This window comes from Venturia canescens, chromosome 4, assembly GCF_019457755.1.
Source record: "Venturia canescens isolate UGA chromosome 4, ASM1945775v1, whole genome shotgun sequence".
NCBI lineage: Eukaryota > Metazoa > Arthropoda > Insecta > Hymenoptera > Ichneumonidae > Venturia > Venturia canescens.
Genome location: NC_057424.1, coordinates 3,089,292 through 3,101,891, shown reverse-complemented (window position 1 = coordinate 3,101,891; position 12,600 = coordinate 3,089,292). Strand labels below are relative to the sequence as shown.

General features: G+C 36.0%; 1 protein-coding gene across 1 annotated transcript; it reads right to left on the bottom strand.

Annotated features, from left to right (window-relative positions):
• Positions 1 to 2,403: 2,403 nt before the first annotated feature.
• Positions 2,404 to 4,147, bottom strand: ND-ACP (NADH dehydrogenase (ubiquinone) acyl carrier protein). The gene is made up of 3 exons (XM_043416695.1): positions 3,942 to 4,147; positions 2,882 to 3,025; positions 2,404 to 2,740 (listed from the first exon to the last, which is right to left on the bottom strand). The coding sequence occupies exons 1-3, from the start codon at positions 4,104 to 4,106 to the stop codon at positions 2,561 to 2,563; spliced, it is 489 nt and encodes a 162-aa protein (XP_043272630.1). The 5' UTR covers positions 4,107 to 4,147; the 3' UTR covers positions 2,404 to 2,560.
• Between the last annotated feature and the right edge of the window lie 8,453 nt (positions 4,148 to 12,600).

The window sequence follows — 12,600 nt, the reverse complement described above, 5'->3', positions numbered from 1 at the left end:
ACACGGTCAATAATATTTCTCAATCATTATATATTGAACAGAAGTTTGAGCTATCTTAAATTTATGGCGCACTACACACCATACAAACTTATTGTGTAATATTACTGTGCAATATCATTAATCGTATGTAGCGGGCCTATCGATGAGTCTCTTAAGGTATAACTGGATGAATAGCTCGACTAAAAATTATATCTGATTGGAATGTCCGTACTTCGTGATGCAATAAAAATCTGAAAAAATTCAACAACATTTGGAAAGCTGTGAACAACAATTATCAATAATAATATTGCCCAAAAGTTAATAACAAATTGTTTTAACAGTCAATTATTCAATAATTTTGCGGTGACCTATTGTTTTTTTTACGAATCAAATGTGTGTATTTTTCCGAATGCTCATAATTTTTTTCAGAATTTTCGTGGATTTTTAACATTTCTTGAAAAAAATTTTTAAAAATTTCAATTTTGGATATGTTTTAGAAGACATATTTACCATCAGTTTTGAAAAGTCTCAAGGTTACTGGACCAAAAATGTACAAATAGAGCCACTTAAAAAATTTAAAAAAGAAAATTTCAAAAATCCACTAAAATTCTGAAAAAAATCATGAGCATTCAGAAAAATGCGCACATTCGATTCGTAAAAAAAACAAGGGTTTACTGTAAAATTGTTAAAAAATTATTTATTTAACCAATTTATTAATAACTTTTGGGCAAAATTATTATTGATAATTGTAGTTGATAACTTTCCAAATGTTGCTGAATTTTTTCAGATTTTTATTGTAGCACGAAGTACGGAAATTCCGATTAGGTACAATTTATCGGCTGGGCTATCCATTCAGTAATACTTTAACAGGGTGTCTAATTTTGACCAGAACAGAAATTTCATGACTTTTAAGGCTTTTTAAGTCAAGAAACAGGAATTTTTCATGACTTTTCTTATGGTTCTGATACTTTTTATTCATGTTTAATTATAAAAAAATTCAATAAAAATAACAAAGAAATGATATTTTATTTTGAAATAAAGAATCTTTTTTTTCTTACAAACTATTCAATCGATATTCGTTTTTATATCGATGATGAGTATTGACGAACCAGACATTGTCGCCATCCCGCGAATTTTGAAATCATGTTGAAGAAAACCAAAAAATCGACAATGACAATGAGCGTTGCAGAGATCTTAAAAAATCAGGTTGTTTGGTCATTTTTCATGACATTTAATGATTTTTTCAGGTCCGAGTGTAATTTCATGACATTTAAGAATTTTCATGACTTTTCAGGTCGTTAGACACCCTGTTTAATGGCCGTTTTCTCCAACGCGGTTCAAACTCAGTTCAATTTTTTTCATATAGTTTCGAGATAGGATGAACCGAGTTTAAACTCAGATTAACGTTCGAGAAAACGGGCATTAGAGTATGGATCAGTCGACTAACCTCACTTGGAGTTTTCGAAATTTAAATTCTCTGACACAGTTTGACAGATTAAAAAACGGCTCTGTCAGCCTACGTAGGACGATGGCAAAAATTGACTGACTTCGAAAATTCCAAGTGAGGTTAGTCGATTGATCCATACTCTTAATCAATACCTGCCATCGTGCAAAAGAAAAAGATCCAACTTCACAAATAGCAACAATACAAAGTTTTTAAAAAACGCTGTTTTTTAGGTTTTTCAAATTTTTTCGCGTTCATTATTAATTGATCGGGTCGGTCCAGGGATCATTCTCTTTGAATTCTTATTTTCTACATTTCGTTTTTCGGTTGCTTTTCTATAAAGCTCTATTGGTTTTCGTTCCATAAACGAAAAACCGAAGCAAGTTTTTTTTTACTATAGACTGCTATGGACTATAAATTATATAATTGTGGTCACAAGTAGACCCTTCGAGTAGAATTTCCCGGTGGTAATTAATCGGGAAATTCAAGTCAGTTTTGCGACCTCTAGAAATTTAATTAAAAGGTTTATTTTTTGATACGATTTTATTTTCAACGAACTTCAATCTGAGGTAAGAGCGAGAAAAAAAATTCATTTTTTTTTCAAGTACCCTAGCGTATATGGTCAAAATCGAACCACGAATGCCTTGTCAATGTAGACACGGTTGTCGAATTTGATCTACCGGAATTAACATTTGCTCATAATTCATTGAAATTTTTTCTAAAATTATATTTTCTCTATAATTATATATGATTTTGAGGAAAACCGTTTCTTTTACGAACTATGTCATTAATCTTATAAAATTCTGTGGATCCATTGATTGCTGACTTAATATCGTATTATACCTAGGTATTATAGAAATACCTAGGTAATATATTTTTCTAGTTTAGTTGTGCAAAATATATGTGTTTCTCGTTTATGTTGTTATATTGACATATGGAAGTCAAGGAACACCCTGTCACTAATGCTTTAGAAAAATGAATTAATTCACAGATGTACCTTTATTCGTACATTGACGGTTTGTCTATTTACACATACGATAGATTACAGATGTGAGTTATCATAGAATAATTATGTAGTAGAGTACATAAAGGAGAATGCGGAGATGGTGAAGAACCTACTAATCTGTGAGTTGGGGATTACTCATAAATATCTTCTCTGTCCGCGATGTAACGAACGATATCAGCAGGTTTAAGTAGTCGGTCTGCGTCAATATCTGGTATCTCAAAGCCAAACTCGTCCTCCATTGCCATGATAACCTCAACATGATCAAGAGAATCCAGTCCGAGATCATTAAGAAAATGTGATTCAAGAGTTAGCTGAATGAAGAAAAAATGTTAATGAGAAATCAAGTTCATTTCACTGCTCAATCAGGAACTAAATTGAAAGAGTGAAGCAAGGGCAAAAACAGAAACAATTAACAACTAATGAATTCACATTTGTGGCAAAAGAATTTTTACCTTTGCAGGATCGACCTTGTCATAAAGTTTGAGGACCAAAATAACGCGATCACCAATCGATTTAAGTGAGAGAGGTGGTTTCTCGCTAAATCCACGCTGACACTTCTCAGATTGTGATTTGACGCTCGTCTTTCCTATGAATACCTATACAAATAAAAAAAAATATATTACATATTGTTTATTATTAACTAATCCCATCTGATGAGATTTTGTCATATGCTGCCACAAAACCAGTGAAACTATTTCCGATGTCTCTCTGATTGTCAATTTTTCACTATCCGTTGAGATACTGCTATTGTAGCTCTTTGCTTCTGTCGCTTCAAGCACTTTGTAATCCAGCTGTAATCAACCTTTTCTCAATCTTTTTCACTTATCAATTGTAGTTTCTTATAGTGCAGCTCAATGTTTTGAATATAGTGTTGACATCCAGCAAGGTCTGAGATTAAGTTTGGATAAATGTTGATAAAACAGTCTCAAAACCAAGATAAGATCAGTCAATTAGATACTGAAAATAGCACTACATATTTCTCTGACACAGCTTACTTTCCAAAAAAAAAAAGTTAGACGTTTTTCTTCCGTCATGTGACAATGAGTTATTACGTTTTTCTAGAATATTATGGTGTATAAGAAAAATGTGAATCCGCCTCTCGATCGTTTCTTATTTCAAGCGCAGATTTGATCATGCGTCTTAAAAATGATTAAAAAAGTACTAATGAAGTTACCCTGATTATTGAGTTTTGTCTTTAATTTTATAAAGTGTTCTTGGAGACCATGATCACTCATTTTCCAAAGTTTGAATTTCGTACTATTCATGCTACCAAAAAAATTACTCATTACGTAACTGTAAGGTGGAGAATACATTGATTCGTATGTGAAGTAATACCCGAAGTAAGACGCATGTTCATATGGAATTAAAATAATCATAGAAAAATCGTCAAGAAAAACATCAATAAGAGACGAAGTGTGAGAAGGCGGGAGGGAATGAGAGAGAAAGAGCATAGGAACATGCTTTATACCAAAAGCGAGATTGCTTGCGACAAAATTTAGTCATCAGATTTACCTTACTGTTTGTGACTTTCCAACAATCCCGGATTATCGAATGAATGAATCTGGTGGACCTCGGAGCGAAAAAAACCGTGGGTGTTTGCAACACAAAATTATTCGCTCCAATCTTTAAAAAGCCGGTATTTCGAGCCAAAAATCGTATACCTCTAAGAGACGCCATTTTTTCTCGTCGTCTGAATTGCGTCTATACCACGAACCAAGGAGACTATAGGGAAGGAGTCCAATCTCTGTTATTGGGCGCCTGTTAGAAAAACGTCCGTAAAAATGTCGGGAAATCGGGTTCGAGGAACGGCCACTCGCGTCGCATTGTCGTTTGTGTACGGATATATATAGTAATAAAATCAATGTCGTTGGTGAAACTGACCGCCATGGCGGCGGAATCGTGGATTTAGGGCACGTTCGGGGAGTCGCTATTTGCGCTACAAACGCTAACGTTATCATTGAATGATATTACTATATCTCGTATTTTTAGCGCAAATAGCGACTCCCTGAACGCGCCCTTAAAGAGCTTTCGCGCCTGTCAAAAATTGTTGAATCAACGATTAGTGCTCGTAATCGAAAACCCATGTGACAATCGTGTAGTTCAAAACACAAATGCACAATGATTTATAAGAAGTTGTTCGATCTATTCTCTCGAAACTTGCTTCAAATGGCCAATTCATTACTGAAGGTTATAAAAAAAACCATTCCAAACGTAATGAATAAAAAAAATGAATCTTCTAAATCTTGGTAATGTATGAAAAACGTTTGATTCAAAGGAACAAAACGTTGTCAAATAAATGCAAAAGTGACGAGTACATCGGATGGCGAATGAAAAAAATTAAAAACAATGATATGTATTAAAAAAAATTACGAATGAACTGTAAATAATTTCAACAACACAATTAAGAAAAGCTTTCACAAATCATGACAAAACATTATATTAAAAAAAATACAAATCCGTAAATATATTGTAAAGGAAAAAAAATTCAAATAGAACGTAAGAAATTCATTCCTACGGGAAGCATCCGGAACTTGAGAAAGTTCTAGTTAATGAAAAAAGTTACCATTTTAGTTATGTGCAGCACTGAAATTTATAACATCAATCGGAGAATGAGTATTTTATTAGTATATACAGGGTGTCCCATTTTAATCTTACACCTGACTTTTCTCGGAAAATATTGCTCGGATCAAATATTGTGTGCAATAAAACTTTTAGGGGTTGAAGGGGGACGTTTGATAAAAATTGGTTTGTGGATCCAAAATTCAAAATGGCGGCGTTAGAATGGCCGACATGTTTTTTTCGAATGGAAACATAACTTTTTTTCATCACCAAAAAATTTTTCAGCCCAAAACCAACAACTTTTGTTGGAAAAATTTTTTGATTAAGTTGATATTTTTTAAGTGAGAACATCATTTTCAACTATTTTAGAGGTATCCAGGATGCACCGCGAAGAGATCTTTAACGTACCAAGTGCAAGTGCGTTTGCGTGTGCGTCTGCATATGCGTGCATACGTGGAGGTGCATGTGTGTGTGTTTTTTATTTTCATTTTATTTTTCAACTTTTTTTAAAAAGAGGGGCAGGCAATGCCTTTATGCCCATAGGTACGAGCTCACAAGGATTAGGTCTTTGCGGTTCGTCACTACCGCAGTATTTTCGGACTCCAAATCCTCCTTGTGAGTGTACTCTGATCCCTCCCTAGAGATGTTCAAAGATCCCTCCATTCATGTTTAAACATGCCTGAACTCTTCTCTCAAAACCATCAAGTGTGCGTAGGAGAACATCTCTCGGGATCGCACGGCAGGCAGCTCTTATCCGCTCCTTCATGTTCTCTCGTGTTGTTGGAGCTTGACGGTAGACAGCGTCTTTTAAGTACCCCCACAAAAAGAAATCAGGAGACGTAAGATCTGGTGACCTTGGAGGCCAATTTACAGGACCGTCTCGACCAATCCATCGTTGACCAAATGTTGTATCCAGATGATTTCGAACAACATGAGCCCAGTGAGCGGGTGCACCGTCTTGCTGAAACGACATCTGTTGACGTGTTTCCAAATCTAGATCTTCTAGCAAAAGAGGCAGTTCATTTTGTAGAAAATCAAGGTAACGGACAGAGTTCACATTTCCCTCGAAAAAATGGGGACCTATTAATTGCCCGTTCACAATACCACACCATACGTTCAAACTCCATCGATGCTGGTGATCGATCTGTCTCAACCAATGTGGATTCTGATCAGACCAATACCGAAAGTTCCATCGGTTCACTTGACCACGGTTGTTGAAAGGGGATTCATCACTGAACATAACGTATCGAAAAAAGTCCCTGGATCGCTCGATTTGTCTCAACGCCCACCGACAAAACGCCACCCTTCGCAACGGCTCTGGATTAGGAGTGTCTTGGTGGAATTGTAGTCGGTACGGGTGAAGTTTCGCACCTCTCAATACACGGTGCACTGTCGATTTGGGAAACCCCAGTCGTTCCAAGATCACTTTGGCACTCAAATGAGGATCAATTGCTATCATGGCTAAAATAGCCATGTTTCGGGCTTCATGCAATCCACCAAAATTATTGACGTTTGGGAAATGTCGACGGTGGCGGATCATCCGACCTGCCCTCGCTCGCTGCTCAAGGGTTCGGATTGTCTGCCGTGATGGGTGACGACGATCAGGATATTCACGTCGATACAAATTTTCAGCTCGGAAGTAATTGCCCCGACACCTCCCTAAAATAAGGAGCATATCAACGATTTCGTTGGGATTGAAATCAGCCATTGTTGCTAATTTTCAGAATTTTCCTCTAATTTAAGAACTTTTAAAAATTTCGAGAATCAAGAATTTTTCTCTGATTTCAGAACCTTTACAAATTTTCGATTTCGTCTCTTGCTAATGGCTGCGGAGTCAGAAGATAAACGTTTCAATTAATTTTTCATCCGTGGGCGATCACAATGACTTCTAAAATAAAAAATTCTTCTCTGATTTACAACTCAAAAGTAGGCGTAAGTCTCGCTCACGTGAACTTATCTTTAAGCGTAAGCCTCGCTTGCGTGTACTTATCTTTAAGCGTAAGCCTCGCTTACGATTAAAGGTAAGTTCACTTTGTAAGAGATTAAAGAAAACATCATTGGTAGTACTGACGTAGTCTGACTTTGCGTAGTTCTCTTACTTTAGAGTTTTAAATCAGAGAAGAATTTTTTATTTTAGAAGTCATTGTGATCGCCCACGGATGAAAAATTGATTGAAACGTTTATCTTCTGACTCCGCAGCCATTAGCAAGAGACGAAATCGAAAATTTGTAAAGGTTCTGAAATCAGAGAAAAATTCTTGATTCTCGAAATTTTTTAAAGTTCTTAAATTAGAGGAAAATTCTGAAAATTAGCAACAATGGCTGATTTCAGTCCCAACGAAATCGTTGATATGCTCCTTACACGCAAACGCACTTGCACTTGGTACGTTAAAGGTCTCTTCGCGGTACATTCTGGATACCTCTAAAATAGTTGAAAATGATGTTCTTACTTGAAAAATATGAACTTAATCAAAAAATTTTTCCAACAAAAGTTGTTGGTTTTGCGCTGAAAAATTTTTTGGTGATGAAAAAAAGTTATGTTTCCATTCGAAAAAAACATGTCGGCCATTCTAACGCCGCCATTTTGAATTTTGGATCCACAAACCAATTTTTATCATACGTCCCCCTTCAACCCCAAAAGTTTTGTTCCACACAATATTTGATCCGAGCAATATTTTCCGAGAAAAGTCAGGTGTAAGATTAAAATGGGACACCCTGTATAATCCACAATTTTTCACAATATCAAATTGTTCTGAGAAGCGTTCAAATCCAAAAAAAATCAGGATCCCCTGGTATTCACAATATTCGACGTTGATTTCGTATCGGTACAAATGATGTTTAAATATGTGCTAAAAGTACTTGTCCGACGGACGAAAACAGTGCGGTTATGTTCATGTGAGTTGAAACTTTTTACAAGCAATAATGGTAAAGATTTTGATTATCCATTCAGCAAATCGAATTTTCCAATGAAAGAGTGGGAAATTCCTATGCAATGGGATGATATTTTAATTTTCTATTTCTTTTTTTGGAAAGCTTCATTTGTTTATTTGGAAAATTGATTGTTGAAACTATGTTCTTCTTCTTCTTCTCTGTCAAACGATTCCATGTTGACATGGATACTGTTAATGGTTTTGAATGTCCATGAAGACGTTTCCATGGTATTCAATGTCTAAGACGACAGCTTTATGGTTATTTGTGTCCAGTGATATTTATTCATGGTCTTCTATTACGTCAGAACCTGCTTTATCAATGTAGACTGTTAAATCGCCGATCTAGATATCGATAACTATGAGGAAATATATTGCAAACCATTGCACCATCTGACTAAATATCGGGAAATATAAAATTGTCGAATATATATTGAAAAATATGAAGGCATCCACTTGGACGTCGAAAACCCTATAGCCGTCAACCTGGACACCGAAAAAAAAGAGCCGTCGACCTAGATATGGACAACCATGCAGTCGTCAATCTAGACATCGAAAACCATGCGGTCGTCAACCTATACATTGAAAACCTTAGAAAAACTCACCGCACCATCGGAAACAATGGAGCCGTTGACCTTCATATCGGAAACCATAGACAAATTCACCTCAATATCGGAACCTATGGAGCTATCGACCGGGATAGTGAAAACTATGAAGTCGTCGATCTAGTCCACGAAAACAATGGGAAAACATACCTGGACATTGAAAACTGCGGAGCCGTTGATCTAGACCACAAAAAACGAAAACCATGGAGGGACATACTTAGACATATAAAAATCATGGAATAATACACCTGGAAATCGAAAACTATATCGAAACATACCTAGCCGACGAAAGCCAAGAAGAAGTATACCTAGCAAATGAACAGTATGGAGCTCTCCACTTAGCCATCGAAAACTATGGAGAAACGTATCCAAACATCGAAAACCATGGAGGAATATACCTGAACCACGAAACCCATGATGGAACATGCCTAGGCATTGAAGACCATAGAGGAATATATCTAGACATCGAAACCCATAGAGGAATTATCCTAGACCACGAAAACCCGAGAGAAACATACCGGGACATCAAAAACTGTGGAGCCGTCGACCTCGACTGCGAAAACCATGAAGAAACATATCCATACATCGAAAAACATCGAGGAATATACCTGGACCACGAAAACCATGAAGGAACATGTCTAGACATTGAAAACCATGGAGGAATATACCTAGACATCGGAACCCATGGAGGAATTATCCTAAACCACGAAAACCCAAGAGAAACATACCTGGACAACGAAAACCGTGGAGCCGTCGATCTCGACTGCGGGAACCATGAAGAAACATACCTAGAACGCGAAAACCATGGAGGAATGTACCTGGACCACGAAAACCATGAAGGAACATGTCTAGATATTGAAAACCATGGAGGAATATACCTAGACATCAAAACCCATCGAGAAATTATCCTAGACCACGAAAACCATGAAGAAGCATACCTAGACATCGATAACTGTGGAGCCGTCGACCTCGACCGCAAAAGCCATGAAGAAACATATTTAGACCACGAAAACTATACATAGACATCAAGAACTATAGAGAAATACACGTGGACATTAAAAACTATTGAGAAATACACTCGCACATCAGAAACCATGAAGGAATATACCGAGACATCGAAATCCATGGAGGAATCATCCGGGACCACGAAAACCATGGAGAAACATACCTGGACATCGAAAACTAAGGAGCCGTCGACCCAGACCTCGAAAACCATGAAAAAGCATACCTAGACGATGAAAGCCATGGAGGAATATATCTGGACATAAAAAGACCTCGCAAACCATGAAAAAACATACCTAGACGATGAAAGCCATGGAGAAATATATCTGGACATAAAAAGCTATGGGGTCGTCGACCAGACATCGAAAATCACGATAGAATGTACCGAAACCTAGTCCTCCAAACCCCATGAGCTATTGCCCTAGACATCCTCGAATGATCCGGCGGTGTCGACCAGGATTTTATAATTTTTTATTTTTATCATTATTCAATTTTATTTTTATTATTATATTTTTTTATTTTATTATATTATTATTATCTAATATTATATATTTTATAATATTATATATATATCGGAGAAATGATGATCTTGGCGGAGAGATGAGGTTTTCTATTATTTTCGAGAATCGATCAAGAAGACAGATGAAGAACGAAAGAGCAGTCAATGAAAAGATCGCGAAGAGACTTGACATAAAAAAATCTATATTACTTTAATTACATTTATATTGTAAAATAATAAAAGTTTAATGATGCGTCCCTCACGCAAAACCCTACAAGATCGTATGAATTTACGTTCTTCTCTGACATCAGAAGTGGGATTACCAAGGGACGTAGAACCATCAACCTCTCAAGTATCTTTTCAAAATCAGACTTTTCAACAGAATGAAAATTCTTCCGAAGATATCAATGGAAAATTTTGTTCGAAAATCAAAATAAGAACATGATGGAGTTAATTTAATTCATTCAAAATCCTCGCTTTGATTCTCCAGAAATTATTCTACCCGAATTTAATCCTGACAAAGGTATTGTAAATGCTCGGGCTTGGTGTTTGACAGCTAATCTCTGCATGCAAGAAAAAGAGCTTCAAAGAAGCAAATTAATCATTGCTTTAAGCAAAGCAATGAAAAGATCTGCTGCATTGTGGTTTCCTGAAATCAGTTTCGCAGGAATAACTTGGGAACAATTTAAAAATATTTTCCTTTCCCGTTTTGAAATGATTGAAACTCCCGCGGCTACGTTAATGTCTTTAAATTCGGGCCAATTAAACGAAGGAGAAAATTACGCTGCATATTCAACTCGAATTTTGAGTACGCTGATACCACGATTGGAAACAATGAATAAAGAAGAAATTGCTGTATCAATCGTGCTGGCTCATGTAGCAAATTTGGATCCGCGTTTGAAAAGATTAGCCCTTACAACAGAGATCAATTCTCGCAACAAACTACAGCAAGAATTAATGGCTGTAGAATATCGAAAAAGAGCTTTCTCTTTTTCCCAAACACAAGAAAGTTCATCATTTGATCCAAAACGCTCAAGATCCTCATTGAAATGTTTTTACTGTGGAAAAAATGGACATCGAATATCGGAGTGCAGAAACCGTTCGTCAAATACTATTCCAGACAACTTTGAACGTCCTTCGAAAGAAATTCCATCTACTGGAAAAAAATCTTCGGTGACATGCTTCAAATGTGGAGAACCTGGGCATATTTCTACAAATTGCAAAAAGACGTTCGAATTAAAAAAAATACATCTGCACAAGGACAAATCGAGCGTCGCATAAATTTGTGTTCAATTCAATCAGTTTTCGGCGAGTTATTGCATTCCGGTGAGAAGTTTTCATTTTGTTTCGATTCTGGTGCTGAGTGCTCCCTGATTAAAGAAAATATTGCTAAAAAATTTTCGGGAAAACGCCAAAACAATTTGGTTATTTTTGCTGGTATTGGTCCATCTAATATTCAAAGTGTCACTCAAATTGTAGCACAAGTGACTATAAATGATCATTGTCTGGAAATTCTATTTCATGTAATTCTCGATGATTTTCTTAGCAATGATATCCTTATTGGGCGAGAAATATTAGCCCTTGGCTACTCAGTAGAGATGACAGTTGACAGTTTAATTTTTAAAAGAATACCGAAGGTAAATTTTTGCAAAGTAGACTCTGATTCACACAAGTTTAATGAAATAAAAACAGATACTTCAGAGTATGATAAAAATCTTTTGATTGGTGTGTTGAACACATTTTCTTCAACTTTTGTCACGGGAATGCCCAAATCAAGGGTAACAACTAGTCAACTTGAAATTCGTTTATTGGATCCTAACCGAACTGTACAAAGACGACCTTATCGTCTTTCTTCTATTGAACAACAAATAGTTCGAGATAAAATCAAAGAATTACTAGAAGAAAATATTATTAGACCAAGTTGTTCTCCTTTTGCTAGTCTTATTATTCTTGTTAAAAAAAAGGATGGATCCGATCGAATGTGTATTGATTATCGGGAGCTTAACAATAACACTGTGGCTGATAAATATCCGTTACCACTCATTGCTGATCAAATAGATAGATTAGGTGGAGCTAATTATTTCACATCTCTTGATATGGCTAGCGGTTTTCATCCAAATTCTATTGAAAGAACTGCATTTGTTACTTCCAATGGACAATATGAATATTTGGTGATGCCTTTTGGTTTGAAAAATGCACTTTCTGTTTTTCAGAGATCAATTAACAAAGCTTTGGGAGACCTGGTGAATACTTCAGTTGTCTGTTACATGGATGATATTCTCATTCCATCAGAAACAGTGAATGAGGGTATTCAAAAATTAAAGGTTATTTTAGAAGCTTTAACTCAGGCTGGATTTTCAGTTAATTTGAAGAAATGTTCATTTTTAAAACTGAAAATAAAATTTCTTGGTTACGAGGTTTCGGCAGGAAAAATTCAACCAAACCCTCGAAAGATTGTTGCATTAACTGTACTTCCTCCTCCTCAAACTGTTACTCAACTGAGACAGTTTATTGGACTAGCCTCTTATTTTCGGCAGTTTATTGAGGGATTTTCTAAACTTGCCGCTCCTTTATATAAAT